Source organism: Dromiciops gliroides, chromosome 4, assembly GCF_019393635.1.
Source record: "Dromiciops gliroides isolate mDroGli1 chromosome 4, mDroGli1.pri, whole genome shotgun sequence".
NCBI lineage: Eukaryota > Metazoa > Chordata > Mammalia > Microbiotheria > Microbiotheriidae > Dromiciops > Dromiciops gliroides.
This window is the reverse complement of record NC_057864.1, coordinates 138,633,357-138,657,325: the sequence shown is the minus strand read 5'-3', so window position 1 is coordinate 138,657,325 and position 23,969 is coordinate 138,633,357. Positions and strand designations below refer to the sequence as shown.

At 38.6% G+C, this 23,969-nt stretch overlaps 1 protein-coding gene across 2 annotated transcripts in view; it reads left to right on the top strand.

Annotated features, from left to right (window-relative positions):
• Positions 1-15,435: 15,435 nt before the first annotated feature.
• The window catches only part of FMN2 (formin 2), a 453,587-nt gene continuing 445,053 nt past the window's right edge, over positions 15,436-23,969 (top strand). The window contains exon 1 of one of the 2 annotated variants that reach the window (XM_044003674.1): positions 15,436-17,380. In XM_044003674.1, the coding sequence (XP_043859609.1) occupies positions 15,805-17,380 (1,576 nt within the window). In that variant the 5' untranslated portion in view covers positions 15,436-15,804. The remainder of the gene's footprint in view (positions 17,381-23,969) is intronic. The other variant, XM_044003673.1, reaches the window with a different exon arrangement.

Genomic DNA, 23,969 nt, shown 5'->3' with positions numbered 1-23,969 from the left:
AAATCAATTTTTAAAAGGATGAATGAAGGTACAATTGGAACAAGATGGCCACCAAGTTCCCTTTTCATTCCAAGAATCTGCGTTTCTGTATTGCTCAGGCTCCCACAAATAAACAAAGAATGTCATGTTGTCTTTGTTATTTCAAGTGGTGTTTCCTAACTGGAAGGCCTTTTCTCTGGTCTAAAACTTTTATCATATTTCAGGATAAAGCTGACCTGTCCTTAGCTAAGTCAACAGCTGAAATGATTCTTAGTCAGAGATACCATTTGTCTGCTGTGTGTCGTGGTGTGTGTGTTTGGGGAGGGCAGGTGGGTGCCCTTCCTAAATGAGATACCTTTGTTTTCATTTAGATATACTTGGGATGGAGTTTGGAAGTAAGGCAGCTTTTCTCCCACGTTTTATCCGTCTCTGCTCCTAACTAAGCTTTCTTGTGGGAATGAAGGTAAAGGGTTGAGACAAAGCACTCAAGTGGAATTTTAACAATCCCAGGCAGAATTAGTGTCTCATCTGCTGGCATTGCATATATGTAGATTTAAAGAAACAATTTATACTCTGGGCACTAGATCTCTGTCCTTAGACAGAAAGCATTCTTACTGTTGGCTGTGATCACCATGGTCATGAAAAGTCCATTTTTCTTGCTGCTCCTCTGGCAAAGAATAGGCGCTTAATAAATATTTATTAACTCACTGACAGATTGGTTGCAGAAACATCCTCAGGTTGCTCCTTAACTCTACAGAGAAGATACAATCACTGAGCATGTTTCAACTTAGAATGATCTTGTCAGTTCCTTAGAGATTTGGATTGATTCTTAAAATATATGAGACTTCCCTGGAAAATGGACACTAAGAAAATGAGATCATTTCTCTTGAATCTGCATTAGCCTAGCATTATAGCATGGGCTAAGAACCAATGGTTGTTGTGGCTAGAGGGCTGAAATTGCAGTCAATAAAAATAATAGTACCTGACATTTATAGAGTGCTTTGAGGTTTGCAAAACAATTTGTATATCTTATTTAATTTTAGCCTCAGAAAAATCTTATGAAGTAGATAATAATAGTGATAATAATAAGCTATTTTTAAAAATATAGTGACTTAAGGTATGCAAATAGCTGTACCTTTATCATCTCATTTGATCCTCAAATGCTCCGGAGTATCAATATTCCTATTTTACAGATAAGGAAACAGATGCCCAAAGAAATCAAGTGGCTTGTCACTCAAAAATATATACATATAGATGCATATGGCTTGCATTTATATCTATTTATACTCATATTTATTTATTGCTTTAAGTTTTGCTAAGTGTGTTACAAATAATATATCATTTTCTCCTTACAACTTTGGGAGGTAGACCCTATTATCATCCCCATTTGAGAGATGAGGAAACTGAGGCAGGCAAAGGTTAAATGACTTGCTTGAGGTCACATAGCTAGTAAGTTTCTGAGATAGGATTTTAATTCATGTGTTTCTGACTCCAGGTCGAGTACTCTAGTACCTTCCTCACTGGATTTTTGTGAGGGTCAAATGAAGTAACATACATAAATGGCTTTGTAATTTCCAAGGTGCTACATAAATTCTGACTAAAATATATAGGTTCAGACTCTGTTTCTGAAACATAAGATTTTTGTGACCATTGGAAAGTTACCTAATTTGTCAGTGAACCAGGCAATGTGGTTTTGTTTTTATTTTGTTTTATTGGTGGTGGTTTTTTCATTAAACACTGGGCCTCTTTATCTCTCCCAGACTGCAAGTGCAGGGGGCTAAGAAAGTACAGTTAAGCAAAAGGAATCAATAAACTAAGCACATCTGTCAGCATATACTATCTTCACCTGTAACACCCCAGAAGGGCACAGAACAAAGAAAGTACACACCTACCTCTCCTCCCACACACTTACACACCCCTAATTTGTTTTATTTTCTCTGCCCCCTTCACACAGATCCCCAACAGCCCCTGGTCAAAAATGGGAAAAGGGCAACAATAACAAAAACAACAGCATAATAATAATAATAAAATAATAATAGTAACAATTACACTTAGCATTTATATAATCACTACATGTCAGGCACTATGATAAGCACTTTAGAATTGTCTCATTTGATCCTCACAACAACTTGGGAGCTAAGTTTTGTTTGTTTTTATTTTGTTTTGTTGTTGTTGGTTTTTTCTTTAAAGACTGGGCCTCTTTATCTCTCCCAGACTGGAAGTGCAGGGGGCTACTCAGTGGCCTGATTCTACTATACTGACCAGCATGAGAGCTTGGAGCTGCTGTTTCAAATGATATTTTATTTGTAAATCATTTAGCACAGTGCCAGGTACATAGTAGGGGCTACATAAGTGTCTATTCTCTTCCCTTCCTCTCCCTTCCAACGTGAACTGGCTTACTCCTTTTAAGGTAATCTATTGGCCCTGTTCCCAGAGGCTCGCCATATTAATGCCAAGCTTAGTGTAGACACCTTATTGGCATAGTCTTTGGCAGCTCAGAACTCCCAAGCCCAAGAGAGCCACCTGACTCGGCCTTCACAGCAGTGGGGATTATAGATATATGCCGCTGTGATGATTGCCAGTAGTGGAGTAAGTGTACAAACGGGAAGTTTCTCACCCTAATGAAATCATAACTCTGCTCTCCACCCCCAATGGCATGGAAAAGAAGCTGTTTTGGTCTTGGACCTGTGATTTCATCACAGGCCCATATGGAAATTACCCCTATCAAATGAAGATCAGTACCTGATCTGCAATCTACAGTTTTAAAAGAGTTTCTTGGGGGCATTATGTTAGTTGTCAGGGTCAGGGTCATGTAACCATTATTTGTCAGAGGAAAGAACCCAGATCTTCCTGCCCAAAAGGCTGGATCTCTATCTACCACACCACATGGCCTCTCTATGGCTTATAGAAGCTAGCATTCTCATTTTACCATTGTACCAGAAATTTAAGAGTTCTAAGGGTGTGGATATAATCATTCCTAGTCAAATAACAAATTGACCATTATCTCAACCAAATGTCCTCCTTTATTTCCTCCCTTTAGTAAAGGGACAAAGGTCAAAAAATGCTATTGCTATTGGACTTATCCATAGTACGGGTGTCTATCACTCTAGAATTAAAAACTTATATAAAGAAACTATTGGAATCTGTTAATGTTAGATACTTCTAGATGAAAGATCTTGACCATATTTCCTATGTACATATTTATCATGTCATGGGGCCCAAAGTACCCCAGAAGTTCTCTGGGGCACATCAAGGAATCTTCTCCTTGAGAAACTAAACCAGAGGACAGATAGCCTAGAGAGAGAAGCAGATCCAGTTGGACTGAGCTGGCTCTGAGATCCTCACCCTTCATTCTAGGCCCCCTCAACCCTGGGACAATAAGGTTAGGTGTGGCTGCTTCCTTTGTGTCCTAAAAAGAGAGATGGCTTGAGAGATCCTAGCCACTCCTCACCCAATTCCCCCAGCTACCACCAGTGGGGGATGGTCCTCCCTCACTAAAGGAACTTTCCATAGTCAGATGGTCACCCCACCCCATCAGTCCTCTATACAAGTACCTGCCAGTCTCAAGCTTGAGGAGATTGGTATCTCAAAGCCATGTGCTTTGTGCCATACCTCTCTCCCCATGAGAAGTCCAAGGATTTCTTTCATGGTTTCCCTTCCCCTCCCTTCCCTTGCCCCCAAATAAACTATCATCTTATTTTAACTGCTTTTGCGTGCAAGAGGGTATAATTCTTTAAAGAGGAATTCCTAAGAACCCCAAATGCCTACCCCTAACCCAAACCCCGCAACCCATTTTCCCCCATAACAGTCATTCATGGGAGTTATTATTACTGACTAATAATACTAGAATTATAAACTGAAGAAGTCAAGACTTTGCATTTATATGCTGCCTTCCTTTTCCTTGCACATTCTTCTCAGACTCTAAACACATACTGATATATTGTTAATACAGGCTGTCCTAAAAAAAAAAAAATTAGTCCGTTTTTAGGCTTTAAAAACTTTAAATCACACCACAATTTTGAAGACCCTGCATATTTCTAGAAGACACGAAGGCAAAAATAGAAAAAAAAAAGTTTAGTTCACTGCCATTGTGAACAGTTCCAAAAAATAGCTATGTTATTTAGTAGCCAGAATACTATTGGATACTTGCAAAATCAGGCTTTTTGCATCTTTTCCTCCCAAAGTCCCTCCCATTAGCAGTTAACAAGGTAGGCCATTGGTCTCTCCTATAGTAGTTCTATAACCTGCTGTTTTGGTGTAGTAGGCCTCCACCAGCCGCGGATGACCATGGATCAGCGCCTTGAAGAGCCACAGGCCACAGTGTGGCTGTGCAGTCCGATCCGGGAGCCGCAGCTCCTGAGTGACTTATAACCGGTAACTGCTGCATCCCGTGTTGTATCTACCCCATGAGGAATAGCTGGAGTGTCCTCTCCAGGGCGCTGGCCTGGGCAGATCAATAAGGAAAACAAGTTGTTAGCCATGCAGCAGGTTTTCCCTCTCTGTGACATTGGTGGATCCAAAGGAGAGGCAGAGCCAATACAGTTTGGCACCAGTGTGGTTGAAAGAAAATTGGATAAGAGGTGAGACGATACATATTTCATTAAGTCCTAATTCTGCTATTTAATTTCTCCAGGTCATCATTTAAGCTCTCTGAAACTCAGCTTCTTTGTCCATACAATGGGATAATATTATTTGTGCTATTTACTTTGCATGATGATTTTTAGGCTCAGGCTTATGAAAATGCTTTTTTTTATTTTTAAGTGAGGCAATTGGGGTCAAGTGACTTGCCCAGGGTCACACAGCTAGTAAGTGTCAAGTGTCCGAGGCCGGATTTGAACTCAGGTACTCCTGACTCCAGGGCCGGTGCTCTATCCACTGCGCCATCTAGCTGCCCCCATGAAAATGCTTTTTTTTTTTTTTTAATGTATGAGGTATTTTATTTTTACCGTTACATGTAAAGATAGTTCTCAACTTTTGTTTATACATGCTTTATAATTTCAGATTTTTCTCCCTCCCTCCCCTCCCTCCCCCCTCCCCTAGACAGCAGGTAATCTGATATAGGTTATATCTATATATCTCTATACATATACATATATATATATATACACACATATATATACACATAATAACATTAATCCTATTTCTGCATTAATCCTGTTACAAGAGAAAGAATCAGAGCAGTGATGCAAAACCTCAAAATAGAAAAAAACAACAACAACAACAGCACCCAAAACAAAAGAAATAATATGGTTCAATCAGCATCTATACTCCACAGTTCTTTCTTTCTTTTTTTTCCTTGGATTTGGAGATCCTCTTCTATCATGAGTTCCCTGGAACTCTTCTGTACCATTGCATTGGTGAGAAGAATATAGTCCATCACAGTAGGTCAACACTCAATGTTGATGATACTGTGTACAATGTTCTTCTGGTTCTGCTCATCTCACTCATCATCAGCTCACGTAAGACCCTCCAGGTTTCTCTGAACTCTTCCTGCTCATCATTTCTTACAGCACAATAGTATTCCATTGTATTCATATACCACAACTTGTCCAGCCATTCCCCAATTGATGGGCACCCCCTCAACTTCCCATTCCTTGCTACCACGTAAAGAGCAGCTATAAATATTTTTGTACATGTGGGTCCCTTTCCCCCTTCCATGATTTCTTTGGGCAAAAGACCTAAAAGTGGGATTGCTGGGTCAAAGGGTATGCACAGCTTTATTGCCCTTTGGGCATAATTCCAAATTGCTCTCCAGAATGGTTGGATCAGCTCACAGCTCCACCAACAATGCATTAGTGTTCCAATTTTCCCACAGCCTCTCCAACATTTATTATCTTCCTTTTTTGTCATTTTAGCCAATCTGATAGGTGTCAGGTGGTACCCCAGAGTTGTTTTAATTTGCATCTCTCTAATCATTAGAAATTTAGAGCATTTTTTCATATGGGAATAGATAGCTTTGGTTTCTTCATCAGAAAACTGCCTGTTCATATCCTTTGACCATTTCTCAATTGGGGAATGACTTGGATTCTTATAAATTTGATTTAATTCCCTATATATTTTAGAGATGAGGCCTTTATCAGAAGCACTGGCCTCAAAAATTGTTTCCCAGCTTTCTGCCTCCCTTCCAATTTTGGATGCATTGCTTCTGTTTGTACAAAAATTTTTAAATTTAATATAATCAAAATCATCCATTTTGCATTTTATAATATACTCTATCTCTTGTTTGGTCAAAAACTGTTTTCCTTTCCAAAGATCTGATAGGTACACTATTCCTTTCTCTCCTAATTTACCTATGGTATCACCTCTTATGTCTAAATCATGTATCCATTTTGACCTTATTTTAGTATAAGGTGTAAGATGTTGGTCTATGCCTAATTTCTGCCATACTATCTTCCAGTTTTCCCAGCAGTTTTTGTCAAATACTGAGTTCCTATCCTGAAAATGCTTTTTTGACTAGTCAAGTACAACATAAATGAAAGCTCAATTTTTTGAAGGGAGGAAATTCTCAGTCCATTTTGCAGTTTATTCATTTGCCAGGTTGCTATAGTCTCTCTTTTTTTTTAAATTAGAGATTAAGTGAAACATTTGAAATTAAAGATTTCTCATTTACACAGGCATCCCTTTGGCAGGCAGCTGGCCATAAACCACACTGGAAAAAAACTAGATAAAGCCAAATTGGATCCCAAGTAAAGGCAAGTTTTGTAATTAGATAGTTTAGTGAGATAGAGCTCATTCCCAAGCAACTTTGCTATTCATATCCTGGGAGCATTTCTATGCTCCATTCAAAGAGGTAATGATCTTTTGATGCGTATGTTGGATGGTGTCTTGTCTCCTCAGCTATAAAAGATGGTCTAAACCCAGCTAATACACCCTTAACACAGGCTGGGAGAAAGGAAATAGTTCTATTCAGTCACATTTAATGTTGATCTGGAAACAACCCCTATGCTACTGACCACCCTCCTGGAGGACCTTAAAACCTAAGAATATAGCTATGCATATTTTTGTCCTACATATATGCAAATCCTGAAAAGGGCAGGGTATGCAGGCAGGGTTCCTAGCAGTTAGTGTCAGTCCTAAGAGTACTCTGGAAGGCTGGACTTTGCTCCATGGTGAATCCAAGTACCTGAGACCCTTAGAATCATCTTAATACCACTTTCCAGTGGATCCACACCCCCAAACTGGGCAGAACCAAACTGTCTTTTTTAAAGATTCTCTAGTTTTAACAGGCCTTCTTAGGGCATTGAATTAAAGTAGACTTTCTTAGGCCAGCCAACATCTTTGAGGTTTTGATGGATGAAATCCAGCCTCATGGGGTGGGAAAACACTCAGCCAATCACTTCAGCATTTACTCCTTGGTACCCCTTGGCATTCATATCAATGTGGCACTATCAGAAGTCTCTACTGAGAGGCCTCAACAATTCAAAACACCTAGCAACAAAATCTAAGAATGTCCAGTTTTCTGTGTCTGGCAATTTTCCGATACACAGTGAATAAACAATTACTTCTATTCTGTGTTGCTTCAGCCTTGGCATCAGTGGATGAAACAAGACTGGAAGTCAGGATATCTGTGTCACTGACACTTTATAAATTTGAGAAAACCAATTATTATTTCCTCAACTTTTTAGTCTAATGAACTCCTAGTGTGGAAATTACCTCCCTTAGTTTTTGGCTTAGCCTATGAGTCCTAGGAAGGCGCCTGAGGCCCATGTAGATGACTAAATGTCAGAGATGGGATTCTAGCCCAGCTTTCTGACCACAAGCCCAGAACTCTATCTCGTACTTTATCCTGCATCTACTTCCTCAATTTATCCATATAATAAATAGGAAAAATACAATTGTCCCTTGTGTGGCTATGGAAACTCAATTGATACTAAATAATTTTTAAATTATGGTAAGGAGTTATATTAAAATTAATATTTATAAAATACTTAAAATTCCCTGATTTTATTTTTCTTTTCCATTATAATATATAGCTAAGTTGTACTCTATCAATCCCCACAGTATTATTTTTGCACCCAATAAGACTCATGGTATGCTTATTGACTAAATGATTAGTTTTTCTTTTGCATTTGGATTTTATCATTTAGATATGATAGGGAAAAAATAAGATAATGAGGGGAAACATGTGAAACAAAGAATTTACAATGTAAAGTGAATAACTGGAAAGACATTTTTTATCTATAAGTTTTTAGTTGTTCAGAACAAGGATATTAGAAGGTAGAAGATATTAAAGGCAAATGAGATTTCCTTTTAAAGTTTGTTCTTCAGCTGTAAACAGATATAATGCTCTAAGAGGCCTTTAAAAGATATTCAATAATTACACTAAATAATTATTCTTTTAGCCTCTTTTACTGAAATTCAGTGGCAAATAGGAGTTTGAAAAAAGTAAACTTCTCAGTGCCAAGGAAGCCCAATGAAAACTCAGGTTCCAGAGTTCTGTATCACCAGTTTCCAGTTCTAGCTGGTAAACTACATGAACCCATCTGCCTGAGACATATTAGTTACTTTCATATTTGGGAAGCCTAACTCTCTTGTCCCTTGTGATTTCATTAATAAATCACTACAGTTTTTAGGCATCACCAATCCAAGTTATTTCAGGATCCTTAAAATCCTTAGGGAGTTGCCAGTTTGAAAGCCCAGAGGTAATTGTGACTCTCAGAGTTGAATGTGACTTTATAAAGTTTCTAATCTAACAACTAGAGAATCCCAGAAATAGGAGACTTATCTTTGGAGGTAAACATCTTACTTTTTTCTTGTTTTCTCTCTTTCAATAATTCCACAATTCCCGCAACCTGCCTCTTCCTTAATATCTTATTTGTTTTAAAGGAAGAAAAATCCCTAGAAAGCTCAAGAACTTAAGGTGGGCAAGCACTCACAAGGCTGAATGAATCATAGTTTGTTTATTAAAGTCTCATGATCCTTGAATAGCAGAGAAATACTTGTCTAGAAAATATTCCTTTCCTGTTAGAATCATCTGGAATCTTTTCTTCTGGTATTAAGGTATAGAAGAACTCTTAGTCATGACAGATATGACCAAGGAAGAGAAGAGCATAGATTAAGAACTTGAAAGGACCATAGAGGCCATAAAGTTCAAGTCCCTTATTTTGCAGGTGAAGAACTGGGGCTCACAGACTTGTCAAAGGCCACACATAATTTAACAGAGCCAGAATTTAAACCCAGGGCTTCTGACTACAAATTCAGCAGTGTTTTTACTGAACCACACTGCCTTATAGCTATTCCTTTCTCTCTTCCTTCCTTTAACCTTTGGAAGAACAAAGGCTCTCAAAATGCAGCCCAAGAAAGGTGATTAATTCAATCCTCTAAATGCAGTTACTTTTCCATGCAGCTTTAGTCTCAAACAGCCCAACAGAAAAATAGGAAGCAGCTGAGTTGACCTAAAATCGGAGAGGAAGGCTGACTATTTTTCTGATTTATTTCCTTTGTCCCAGTGATTTCCCTGAAGAAAACCCTACCAGTCAAAATGGCAAACCTCTCTTCTCGGTTCTCCAAAGCAAAGACTGCTCTTCAATGAGCTGGTAACTGCTTCAAGCAATCATTGGAGGTGTGAGAAAATAATCACAACCATCTTTGTGAAATCTCAGTCAACTGGAGGCAATTTGAAGACTGGAAAGAACTACAGAGTAACTCTGAATTTTAGATCTTTTTTTTTTTTTTTTGGTAAATTTTGAATACAGTCTCAAGTTCTGCTTGTTTGTAGGAAAGATCAAATGATGAAGGATTTTTTTTTTTTGAGTGAGAAAGCAAGATGACATCTAAGCTGGAATATTTGTTGGTTTTCCTATTTTTTTCTTTACAATAATTAAGTCTGAACCTAAATGAACAAAGGCAGTTGAAACTAAGGTTTTAATGCAAAAGGTTTTTTTTTTTTTAAATTAAAGGTATAGCAAGCCATTTGTATCACAAATTAACATTGAAAACATAACCCTAAAATATTAAGATACAGATTAATCCATTTTTCAAATTAAAGTACATCTTGACATTCCTCAAACTTGGCCTTGTGGCCTGGTATTATGTACTGTGAAGGTCAACTTTGTAGAGGTAGAGACTTGTGTTTTGGGATGAGGGCTTGTTTTCTCCCTTAGTAAAGAGAACTCTATTTGCACATTACTAGTTATGTTTCCTTCCACTCCTCTATTTCCAAATTCCAAAATTTTCTTTTCCCCTCTTTTTCAACACTGGTGCTTCCTATTTTGTAGATTTTCTAATCCAAATGTGGCCAATTTGAACAAGATAAGAGCCAGCACTCATCAATGTCACTCTAATACAGCGGTTAGGTAAACACTGCTTGGCTCAGGGCACCCAAACTGGTGACACATCCCTGCCATTTACCTGCTCTTTGGATTTGCCGTGCTCATTGTCTGGGAGTTGCCAATTTTTCACTCAGGTTATTAGGCTCCCAAATATTTTGTTCCATTTATTTTGGACTCCTGAGAAATAAATCTACTTTTGGTTCTAGTCTAGGGTCTTTCCAGCTGCCTTACTCCCATGCCCCCAAATAAAGTACCAAATGTATAACATAAATCATTTATGAAACAGGTATTATTCTATCAATAAAGAATCATAGAGTAATAAGAACAGGATCCAGTAATTTAGCACTAGTACAATTATTTGAACAACCAATCAAGCTCTTTGGGACAGTTACAATCGGTTTTCTTTCAAGGGCTGCTAGTTAGTACTTTCATGTTTTACTTCCACTGAACATCATCATTGGATTAATGCCAACTGGGCTTTTTCTTTCCAGTGGTCTCTGTCTCTGTCATAGTCTCTGTCTCTATATCTGTCTCTTCCCTCCTTTCAGTTTGTCTGCTTCTATTATCTTATCACTAATCAATTGCTCTGTTAGCCAATACTTTGCTGCTCAAATTCTGGGGAACAAGAAAGCAACTACCTTTCAAGGTCTTACAAGTTGCCCAGCATTGTCATGTCTGTACTTAAAATTTGGTCAAATTCATTTTAAAAAATGGCTTAAGGTAGATCTAAATTTTTAGTTTCAGAAAATAATCTCTATCAATATTCTTTTAAAATGTTAATTACAAATCATACTTTACCACTATTTCTGCCTTCAAAGTTTGTGTTTCTTTTTAAATCTCATTTGACTATAACTGGGGGGACAAAGCCATAATTTTTATTTTCCAACAGCAAGGGTTTTTCTATTTTATTTTCTATTTAGGGCCACCGACCCACAGCGGGGGAACCGTGATTCCTGATTGAGATTACAATGTAGTTGGGAAATATCTATCTGTCTGGCTGTCTGTTCGTTCATTTGTTTGTGGGGAAATGAGGGTTAAGTGACTTGCCTAAGGTCACACAGCTAGTAAGTGTCAATGTCTGAGGCTGGATATGAACTCAGGTCCTCCTGAATCCAGGGCTGGTGCTTTATCAACTATGCCACCTAGCTGCCCCAAATTGGGAAATATTTAACAAAAGAAACAAAATATAACACAATATAAATAATATTGATGTGTGGTTTTCCTAGTGAGCATGAGGCCTTCAGGGGTTCTTATATATGATTTAGTGGCTCCCATTTCTATTTGAGTTTGACACCACCATCTTAACAGAGAGAAATCAAATGCTTCCTATATGTTTTTTTAATTAGGTAAAGTAAATTTTAAAATGATTTAGTAAATATAGCAGCAATTTTAAATTCTTTAATCTGTAAGATCACCTGAGAGAATATTTGGGGGAGAAGGTACAGATTGAGAAATAGTCAGGAGAAAGAAAAAAGGCAGAGAAAAGACTGAAAGATGGAGCCAGAGAGATAGATACCCATATGAAATAGAAATCTTTTAAATAATAAATAAGTAAAATAGAAATGATCTTTCTGGGGGTGATAGAAACCATAAGCTCCTAGATTAGAAAAAGGGATAATTCTTTAAAATAGTAATTTATGTTAATGAAACTTTATGAGAAAATAATACTTTGCTAGAAAATGGATATGGTCACATGTTGTTTGATATCCCAGTGTGTAGTCTTTTAGTATACTAATGCTGAATACTATGATTTTTTTATATGAATAGGCATTGATAATATAATTTCTTAGCACTTGACCTGTGGATCACATGAAAATAAACTAAGTACTAGTTTTGGGTCAGAAGTTGAGATTTTCTACTTATGTTCTAAGGTATGTGTGGGAAGCTTGTCCTACCTAGTGTTTATTTAGTTTTAAAACTTTATACACAGACATGACCAAGTAATTTATTTGTGATAATGATAATTTAAAATTCATAAAATGCTTCCCTTAAAATAACCTTTGTAGGTAGTGTATTGTAATGGATCTTACAGATCATTTTATAGATAAGGAAACTGAGTTCCATGATAACACAACTTTTTTTTTTTCCAGTCCTGTCCAAATCTTCTTCATTCCATTTGTCAGAAACAGATTCAAAGCCAGTATTCCTGTTTGTAAATGCAATTACTTTCTACTCACTATACTGTTCTTACAGGCACACTTTTCTAAGATCACACATATACTGGTACATTTTCTTTTTCAATCTTGAGGTCAAAACCAGGCTTTTATATAGGACATATAGGACAAATGCAGACATCTAATCATCCTTCCCTTCATTGTATTACAATATGTCTCACATTCTTTCCACCAAAAATCATTTTTGTAACTGATCTAGGGCAAATCAATAGCTAGAGTTCCATAATATGAGAATGCTTCACATTTTTGTAGTTCAGTTTTAAATAACCATTGTTATTCTGCAGCTTGAACCTTTTAGGTTACTATCACCACATTGTCCCCTTTTATGAGTGAGTAAATAAGAGGCATAATGGTACAGTGGATAGAGGGCTGGCCTTGATGTCAGGAAGACCTGAATTGAAGTTCTATCTATCACAGTTAATGAATGATTATAGACAAATCCCACTCAGTTTCCCATTCATTTCTCTAAGGTAAGCTGGAAGGATGAAAGTATTTCAAATCCAAACCTTCCTTTAAATTAAAAGTTTAAGTTTCTGGTCCACAGGTCTGGAACACTGCTCCCCCCCCCCGAAAAAGTGTACTGAATTTTAAGAATAGGGTCTAATAGTAACAGGTTAAATTATTTACCCAGGGTCACAGAACCAGTATGTCAGAGGCAGGACTGAAATCCTGATCTTCATTTTGAATCCAGCTCTCTATCAACTTCAGACATTATTTTGTGGGGGGTTTTTTGGTTTTTTTTTTTTTTTAGTAATTAAGCCAGATGAAAGAAATGATTTTAAATGTTTGAAAGCATCTACTGGTTGTTCTTCAGTTTTCCCTTTTTGTTTTTCATCAAAGGAACAAACATGGCTGCTACATGGATCATTGTGCTGACAGGCAGTATGGTCAAAGTATTGATTCCCTCCCTAGCTCCCACAGAACAGATTAACAGTTGGGTTATATATGGGGATCAATGTTATTTGAAAAACTTATGCTTAACTCCTTTCAGGATCACTCAGAGCCATATGGTGCCCTGTTTTGTATTCTAAAATTATAGAAAGGTACCTAGAAGGAAAAAGTGATGAAATAAATATTTCAGAATCTGGCAGTAACTCTCCCCTCCCCCTCCCCCAGCCAGGCATTTGAAAAAAGGGCTCTCTTGGTAACAACAACAACAAAAAAATCTCAGATCAAAATTCAAAAAGGCTTAACTACTCAGGAGTAGACCAATTATACTAGCTGAAGACAAATTGTGACTTCCTGGGAAGCTCAGAATAAAGAAGAGGGCAGTCTTGTAAATGAGGTGAAACAAAGGTTCAAAAAAGGACTCCTGAACCATTGAGACAGTAGAAGATAACAATACATTTGATTTCTTTTACATTAAAGCCAAACAGTAAGGAAATTGTTGGTAAAGATGGTAAATTACCTTTGAACTTTAGCAAGGAACAATTAAGAAGATTATGCATATCTGCAGTGTGGTATTACTGGACTGAGTTCTGGGCTTTATGTCAAGAGGATCTAGATTTCAATTCCACCTCCAGCATCATAGAAAAATTCAATTATCTTCTCTGAGCCTTATTTTCCTTATTTGGAAGATTGGGATTCACCTCATGGAGCTTTTGTAAGTGTCAAATAACAATATATGTTTGTGAAACTTCAAGTAGTCTATAAATGTGAGTTATTATTAAATAGCAGCATGATCAAGGGCAAATCATTTAACCTTTCAGTGCCCTTAGGAAACTCTAAGACTCCAAGTTACGGAGGAATTGCTAATCAGGTTCAGTGCTGGGAGTTTCCACACTAGGGATATGCTAGGATCAAAAGGAGAGGGGAGGAGACAGACAGACACAGAAGTAGAAAAGCACATAAAGAACATGTTTCATATTTAAATTGTATCTTACCTGTGTTTGTTGTTTTATAGGCTTTTCAGAAGATTTTCCCTTGGACTAACTCTAAGTTCATTACATTCAAGTATTTAGTTAGTAATTTTATATTTTCAAAGTACTCATTCACTTTTTTCCTTTAAGTTTCTGTCATCCATCTATCTATCATCTATCTATTTATCTATCTTCTATTAAGAAAATCTAAAACATGTTTCGATCATGATAATATTAAGACAGGCAAACTTTGGTAATTGAAAAAAATGGCAGACTGCAGAATGAAACCATTAGAACATCACTGAAACAACAACTTAAAGAAAATCTAGTATGCTGGGTTGTTTGTTGCAAAATATTTACATATTTAGAAGGGAAATGTTTTTCCTGTAAGATATGCTAGTGGCCAGGGCTGGGTTGGGGCTGAGAGACACTCATTTGCATGGTAACTTTGGATTTAATTTGTTTTCTGCCAAGGGTTCTTATAGGAAGAGACAATGGTGATGTGTTTAATATTGATGAGTTTAACCTCTTGGGAGGTATAGTATATGAACTCTCCTTGAATACAAATGTTGCCTGATTTATATGGTAAATACATGAAATTTTGAAGATTAACATTTTAATTAACACCTTAACCCATGAATCACTCACTTTCCTGATTTCCCTCTTCTTAGTTGTAAATCCCCCCTAATCAGAAAATCAATTTTTAAAAAAATGATAATGTTCTGTCGTTGCAAATAGAGACTGCAGCAACCGTGAAGGAAATGGAGTCTAATGTGTATTCTCTTAGCCATATGTCCAACTATATGCTCAATTATTAAAGACACTGCATTTATTCATTCAGAAATATTTATTGAATGTTCATGTCTCAAAGTTAGCCGATCTGGCCTTGAGGGATAGAGAAGCTAAGTGACAGTAACATTATGGTGCCTACAAATTTCAGAGTTTGTCTTTTTCCCACCCTCCCCATTCTTTAAACTTTTCGTTTCTAAATTTCCTTTCCCCCCACTAGGTCTCTGGACTTTGAAGTTGTGACAATGGATCTTCCAGTTGACAAACTCTTAGGGCAGAGACAATGAATCCGATTCATAAATTGGAGGTGAAAGTCCCTGGGATGCAGGCAACCTTTCTTGAGCTCTCTTTCCTATGGGGCAAAAGAGAGGAAGAGGGGGCGGTGGAGACCCGCCCAGAACGCAGCCTAAGCAGCAGCTGCGTCAGGAGCAGCCATTGGAAGGAGCTGTCTGCGGCGAGGAGTGCTGCACTGAGCATGTTCGAGCCCATCAGAGTCCAAGCTGCAGCAGCAGCAGCAGCAGCAGCCACAGCAGCAGGAGCCGCCTCGCATTATGCAAAGCAGCGGCTCCAGCAGATGGAAGAGGGGCCAAACAAGAGCGCATTTCCTTTCCTGCTGGGCAGTTTGCACATCGGCCTGGCTTCCCCAGGAGTCTCTCCCAGACCAAGCCGGGGAATGAAAACCTCTGGGATGGCCTGACTGCAGGCTGGGCGGCATTGCAGCGGGATTGCAACATGGGGAACCAGGATGGCAAACTGAAGAGGAGTGCAGGTGATGCCTCCCTAGAAGGAGGAGGAGGTGGCGGTGGCGGGGAGGATGCTGTTGGGCCCAGAGATGCTGAAGGCACCAAGAAGGGGAGCGGGGGCAAGAAGGCGCTGGGCAAACATGGAAAGGGGGGAGGGGGAGGTGGCACTGGAGAGCCTGGCAAGAAGAAGAGCAAGTCAGACTCCAGAGCCTCGGTTTTTTACAACCTGCGGATCAGGAAGAACCTATCTAAGGGAAAGGGGGGCGTCGGTTCGCGGGAAGATGTGCTGGACTCCCAGGCCCTGCAAACAGCGGAGCTGGACAGCGCTCACTCTTTGGTCACCAAGACCCCTGATCTCAGCCTGTCTGCCGACGAAGTGGGCCTGTCAGATACAGAGGGCACGGACCCTTTCGAAGTCAGTCGTCCAAGTGAGGCCGGGCCTGCAGGGCTCGGGGTTCAATCTGCTATAGAAGGGGATCTGGAAGCAGCCCCTGGGGTGCAAGATGGACAAAGGACCAGTTCAGGCTCAGATACAGACATATATAGCTTTCATTCAGCCACAGAGCAGGAGGACTTGCTCTCAGATATTCAGCAGGCAATTCGGCTCCAGCAGCAGCAACAGCAGCAGCACCAAGGTGGTGTGGTCAGCTCCGGGGACTCTTCAGTGCCCCTGGGCTCTGCTCCTCTCCAACCCGGGGCTTTCCTTGGCCTGGACCACTTTCTGTTGGGGCCTGTCAGTCGGGCTGGGGAAGCACCAGGGAGTCCAGACACGGAGCAGGCTGTATCTGCCCTCTCTGACCTCCCAGACAGTTTGCCCCCTGAGCCTCCAGTGCAAGAGAAGCCACCTCCCCCTAGCGCAGTGGATTGGGAGGTAACTGCCCCGGTGGCTACAACTCTGCCTGCAACCACAGACTCTCCTTCCACTGCCTTCCCCTTCCCAGAGCCAGGGTTGGGGGAGACTGCAACTGTACCCTCTGTTGAGGAAGCAGGAGACACAGATGATGAGGATGAGGATGCATTTGAAGATGCTCCCAGGGGTTCTCCTGGGGAGGAGTGGGATAAGGGCCCCCAGGAGACTCCCTCTGAGGTAGGAGAGGAGGAGGGGGAAGTGCCAGAGGCATGCCCAACGCCTCCCCAGATGGACAGCCCTGCCCCCAGTCCCCGATGCTTCAAGCCTTACCCACTGATTAATCCGTGTTACATTAAGACCACCACTCGGCAACTTAGCTCACCCAACCACTCACCTTCTCAGTCCCCCAGTCAGAGCCCCCGGTTTAAGAGAAGGCCGGAGCCTTCTTTGAGCCGGGGTCAGAGGGCTACATTGGCTTCCACTGCTGCCCAGGTCAAGAAGCACAAGGCAGGTGGCAGCAGCCTTGTGGGGGGACTCAGCCGCTCTGCTGACTGGACAGAGGAAGTGGAGAGGAGGGAGCCCAGGGTGGGTGGCTCAGCAGACCTCCTGGAATGTGGGGCAGCCCAGGAAGGATCTGCTGGAACCCCTCCAGCTCTGTCCAGAAAGTCCTCAGGAGTTCAGGCTGCCACTGATGGTTTCCAGAATGTATTCACAGGTGAGTTAGCCTCTCATACCTTCTTCTCAGGCTTCCACTCTTTCTAGAGACCCTAGTAACTGTCATTCAAATCACTGTCCTCCTCTTACCTCATGTTTGAAAAAATCTGTGCCAAATTTGTCATAATTTTTTCTCGAGGGGGGCAATCCTTATTCTTCCTGCCCCCTAAGTTCCAACCAGTAGGTGAAGTATCCACTTGCCCTGTTTGGTCAGCAAGAGCACATGATCTTGAAAGTATTTGACAGGTCATATATTTTCCTGACCTCTTCCCCTCATTACCTCCTCTTCTAAGCAGAGAACTTTGATTAGCTTTTGTTGCCCCTATTTATATTATGCCTTGTATCATATACTTATTTCTATGTCTCTCCCTCCCATTTGATAATAAGCTTTTTGAGGGTAAGAACTGTCATTATTAATTTTCTATCTTCTACATGTACCACAGTGACTTGTACATAGTAGAGACTTAGTAAATCTTTATTGAGTTTACTATGATAATTGAGGGGGACAAAATTAGTCCTGTCAACACATATGATAAAAATGAGCTATTGCAAGGACACTTACCTTTTATTTATTTATTTATTTTTTGCCTAACTGGTATATCTATCATTGTTCTCTTCAGTGACAAAGTGATGAATTTGAATGACTAAAAGACATGCTTTATCAAGATGTCATCACAAACTGATAGCTAGCATAGGAGCATAAAACAACCTTTAGATTTTTCCCCCTAATTTTTCCCAAATAGGACTTTGTTCAAAATAACTTTCCTACTTCTGTACCTTTGCCCACTCCATTCCTTCTTACTTGATATACCTTTCACTGTTTCCCTCCTCCTCTCTGAATTCTAAATACCTTTCTAGGTTCGGCTCTGGGACACCTTGCCATTTCTCTTTAACCCACAGTAATCATATTCCCTCCATGATCATTGTAGTTAATCTCCTTTTTATGGCAGCCTCAGTCTTATAGGAATTTGGTTCATATTTAACTGCTCCTCTATAACATTTAAATAGTCTTTTAAACTATATTGATACAAATATATCAACTTCAAATAGAATACTCAGTATAATAATTGTTTGATTTTATGGATGAATCAATAGAGTATGTACCCTGAAGTGAATGCTGAAATTTGCTTTTCAGTACTCAGTGATCCTTATCGTGGCTTTTGTCACAGATACCTACACACACACACATCACTAATAACCACAATTGGAGGATCAATGTATTACAGTAAATGTCAAGCTACCGGGGCAGCTAGGTGGCGCAGTGGATAGAGCACCAGCCTTGGAGTCAGGAGTACCTGAGTTCAAATCCAGCCTCAGACACTTAACACTTACTAGCTGTGTGACCCTGGGCAAGTCACTTAACCCCAATTGCCTCACTAAAAAAAAAAAATGTCAAGCTACCTAAGTGAGTTATCTTCTCCTATATACTCAAGTCAGAGCTTTTAGATCCCAAGGCCTTGTCTTCAGAATACCTTAATAAATTGTATACATGATCACTTTTGGGAAGTCTCCTTTCAACCGATGAATGGAAACTTAATAGTCATTCATTGGAAGAAAATTTGTGAAAATGAATTTAAGCAAATAATCCAATAAAAGTAGAATTTGTTAATAAATGTCTGTGAATGCTGAAGTGATTTGTAAATCTTATCACTGTATGAGGAAAGTTTCTGATTACGGATACCTTTGATGAGTAAATACAAAGGTAATAGATCTGAATGACAATCCCATTTCTTGAATTATACTTGTTATTTCTACTGCTGTTCTGCACATAAGAATACATGAGAAATGGCATGGAGTGGTAGATAGAATGCCATGCTCAGAGTTAGAGAGATGAGTTCAACTCCAGTCTGATACTTACTTGGTAGGTGACTCTGGGCAAGTTATTTAACTTCTCAGTGACTGAGACATCTCCTTAGGACCTATCTAATAAATTATAGGTCGTGATCAGAATTAGTGAAGAGCATAAAGAATACACATTTTTTGGTTAATAATATCATATTCTATTCTTTCATATAATCTTCTTCCTCACTCTTCTTCATTAACTTATTTGTATGTTATTTAAGAAAATATTAATAGATTTGGAATCATCCAAATGTTTATAAAATTTAATTATGGTATGTGCAGGAAAAGGGTCAAATGAATTAAATTCTTATTTCTTAGCTGCTGTGAATTTCATAAAGTATAGATTTTACTTAGGAAAAAATTAATATTGAACTACACATCTGTAGTACCTTCTATTTATACAGTTCATTACAAAAGCTGAAAAACAAAACTATCCTGTATTACCATTTATGAAGTCACTGACTGTGGCGATGACTATCTCTGAAGTTACAAAGACTGGAGAGTTATTTATTTTGATTTAGTGTTTAATCTGTTTTACTGCTAAAAAAGACCACATTTACCATTTATTAGTGATAAGTTGATCCTTTTCAGTAAAATTTAATGGCATTTTTATTCTTGCATCACATATATTTCCCAATGTATTTATCTGCTGCAATATTTTATCATTGAAAAGACTTTGCAGGAGTTGAACAAACTGCACAGGTAAAATATGAGAATGATAGCACCTACCTCACAGGGTTGTTGTCAGGATCAAATGAAATAACAAATGTAAAGTGCTCTGCAAATCTTAATGCAGTATATAAGTGTTAGTTCTTAAAGATGCATGTTCTGCTTAGTAGCTGAGATTACCTTTGAATCTTGGGGTTTTGAAGCCAATGGCTAGTCAAACTCAGAAGTAGCCCTATCAGCAAACCATCTTTGTGAAGATGATTAGGCTTAGAGAGTTCTGACCACTCTGTCTTGCTTTGCAATGAAAAACTGGGGACATGGTGAATGGATGAGATGTAAGTTGTCTTCAGAATGGTTTGGGCTGCTTGGTCTTTATTATATTTTGTTTGACTAATGAAAATAGGTAGCCATATATGCGTACAGCTTGTGGATGTACACATACATACACATACCTGTGCATGTATACAAACACATACACAATTACACAAAGGAACTTTTGTGTGATTTTTGTCAGCATGGAGAACTCCAAGCATTGAAAATCTTATCAAAAAGGCAAATCATAACCTGACTATGATTTACTAATCAAGCTATAGGCTGCTGCTTGAGAAACATAGAACTTGTCCCTTGTTCAGGGTCATCCAGCTTTACAGTGTCAGAAGTTTGGTTGAATACTGATTTTTCTTATTTGAAGCCTAGTATTCTATCTCAATGTATCTATATAGATGGTTACCTTTTTTTTTTTTTGATGGTTACCTTTTAACAACTTTATATTGTCTACTCATGAATATTGTTTGAAAGAAAGGTGGCCATTTTTGTTTCCCATTTTACTGAAGGAAAGTAGACAAAGAAGTGAAAGCATTTTTTCAGGGTTAGATGGTGATTTGATAACAGTACCAGAAACAGAAATCTGATTTCAGCTTGGATGTCTAATATTACAAAAACATATTTAAATTTTTTAAAAAGAGGTTGGTTCCATTATATTTGCAAATATATGAGGGACGTTTGTGGTCTCCACATTTTACATACCACCATAGTTTTTTTCTTTAAAAAAAGTATACTTTTTTTCCCCAAACGGTTTTTACTTGGGTAGGATTAGAGTCATATTCATTATATTTCTTTCTCTCTTTGAAAATTACTTGGAGGACATTTTCCATGCAGCAACACTATGAACCCTGACTTCATCCAGGGGACCTTTATTCCATGTATCGACCATTTGCTTATTATTTAGGTATTGCTTCTGGTTCTTTCAAACTGCTTGCCTTGTTATGACAGTCATTGATATATCCAGAGGCCAATAGAGCACTTGCTATATCTTGGGGGAATTTTCTCTGGTCCTTGTTGGATGTGTATTTGGATCAATCAACTGCTTGTTGCCTTGGAAAGCAAGATGATTTTTATATCTATAAAGTTTCACAGACATCTTTTACTTTTGAACCACAGCCCAACATAAATGAATAGATTTTTTTTCTCTTTGTACTTACTAGAGAACATTAGGAGAAAGTTTATAGTAACCCATTTTTGTGTGTGTGTTTGTTAAAGAAAGTTGTTATTTTGTTTTTTGTTATTATTCTTTTTTGAAACTTCACATCACTTAAGCCTTTTCTATTTCCTTGTTCCAGGGAGCAAAAATGGTCTTGCTATGCTATCAAGAAATAATGTTGTGAGAAAGACATTCAAATTAAAACTATCTTATAGTCCATTCAATATGAATGCTTCCAATATTCAGAAAAGAAAGAGATATGGATAATTGAGAGATTTCATTAGTATACCATGTATATAAAGCATATTCCACAAAGTACATATATCTAGATCCATTAGGGAATGAGGTTATCTACTCCCCTATCCTCCAGACTACTGACACCTCTTAAAGTGTCAAAGAGGGTTTTTACATCTATAATTTTTGATGGAAAACTTTCAGAAATATTATATGCTTCTAGGCTTCTGTATTATACAAGCATTCTGAACTCAGTTTAACCTTTTCTTGATGACTTCAGGTCATTATTATGAACATGCTGTCCTGCTCTGTACTATGATACAGCAATGCCCTCAGGTCTGTTGACCTGTGTTGATCTATTTGTCCCTAAAGCAAATGGACTAAGATAATCATGTTTTTTCAGATTTGGCAGTCTTGGTTTCAGTAGTATTTTTTTCTTTTGTTTTTTCTATATCCCTGTTCTTTTCAGCTGTTACTTCTTAGGGCTCTATGCTTAACCAAGCTGGTAGAATTGTATATGGAATGAGAGTAAATATTTTCTGAGGGCTCTCTTATAAGTAAAATGCAGGGAATTTAGAGGTAAGAATTTGGGGATGGAACTTTGACTACTCAGACACCATTTTAAAGAAATGCACTTGTTTAAGGGGCCTAAAATTCTAGCTAGTCCTGTCTAAAATATCTAATGAGTGGTCCGCGTGTCTGCAATAAATTATAAGCTTTAGCAAGAGTTAGACTTTTAAAGCATTTATTAAGGAGAATAAGAATTTGGTAAAGAGAGAGAGAAAGGCCTAGATTCCTATCTATTAAAGGGAGAGCACATTTCTAGCTCCCCTCTCCACCAGAGTCCAAAGGAAAAAGCGCGAGACTCAGCGCCAGTCTCTTCCTTCCTCCTCCCACTAGTCCGCGTCACTTCCTGATGCCAAAGAAAAGACTCCTGGTCTTGCCCTCAAAGACCTTCGCTTCATGGGCAGAACTCTTCTACAGTAAGTATCCAGCAGGTGGCGTTATTCCAATCGTTACACACTCCTGCCAGGCGTGCTGGTATATACTTATAGTTTATTGTCCCCTCCTTCTGTGGACCTTGAGCTGGACAGATCAATTGAATTTAGGAGTTCTGAAGAGCTATGCAGGTTGGGTGTCCACACTAAGTTTGACACAAACTGGGGGAAAGGGGCCATCAGGCTGTCTGAGGGAGAGGTGGGTGAAATTGCCCATGTCAGAATCAAAGCAGGTAAAAGCTTCTATGCCAATCAGTAGTAGGGTGGGGCCCAAAATTGGCTGCTGTACTTCTGGCCTGGATAAGATAGTGAGACCTATGTCCTAGAAAACAATACTTCTGTTGTCTTGGCTGTATCTGTCTAGCTAGCTAATAGGAACCGATATTAAAATGGAAAGAACATAGCACATGTTTACTAGAGAATTGGGTTTGAATTCTAGTTCAGTCACCTACTACCAATATATCTTTGGGCAGATCATTTTATTTCTCTGGCTTTTAGTTCTCACCTCTTTAAAATTTAGACCAAATGGTCTTTAAGGGCTCCTTGCAATTCTGCTATTCTGCCAGTTTTTGATTCTCTCATTCAAAATGTCACTATATCCTGTTTCAAAGGTGAGGAAGACTTCCGAAAGGATGTGAAATAGGTGCATTTCCCATGCTAACAAAATAAAACCACTTAATTCATATGAAAATATTCCTTTACAAAGTTCCAGGCTATGGTTTCAATTATGCTGGATGTCAGAATTCAGTATATAGTGATTTTTTTATATCTACTTTTTTTTCTCCTACAGGCTTATTTCTGAAATAAAAAATTGGATATTTTTTTCTTTTTCAGGGGGAGGAGATGGGGTTAAGGATGGAGCATGAACTTGAAAATAAACACAAATACAAACTGTTTTGTTAACTCATAACTACAACAAAACAGTATGCAGGATGTCTTATACAACAACACAATAAAGGCTTAGAGATTGCGGGGTTCCTGTGTCAAAGCTGAAGTTTTGGCCTCTGATATTTGGACTTTAGACTCCAGTTCTTGTTATTTGGATAGATCACTGAGTAGGTAATATAGTCCAGGCTCCAACCAGACTTGAATATTAGTGATGTATGCACAGCTTTTTCAGTATAACCTGCAAAAAAATCACACATATACTTTCCTTGTCCCATGGCACCAGTACCACAGGATCCTTCTCTATCTAAATGGGATTTGGCTATTGTGGCAGGTGGAATTATTAGCAAGTACTAGAGGAGGTACTATTACAGCATTTTTTTTTTTTTGCTTTGGCCAGAAAATCCACTTCCATTTCTACCCCTTCTGTATATCTCTAGTATTCAGAATGTGGGTCTGGATAGAAACCAAGCAACCCACAT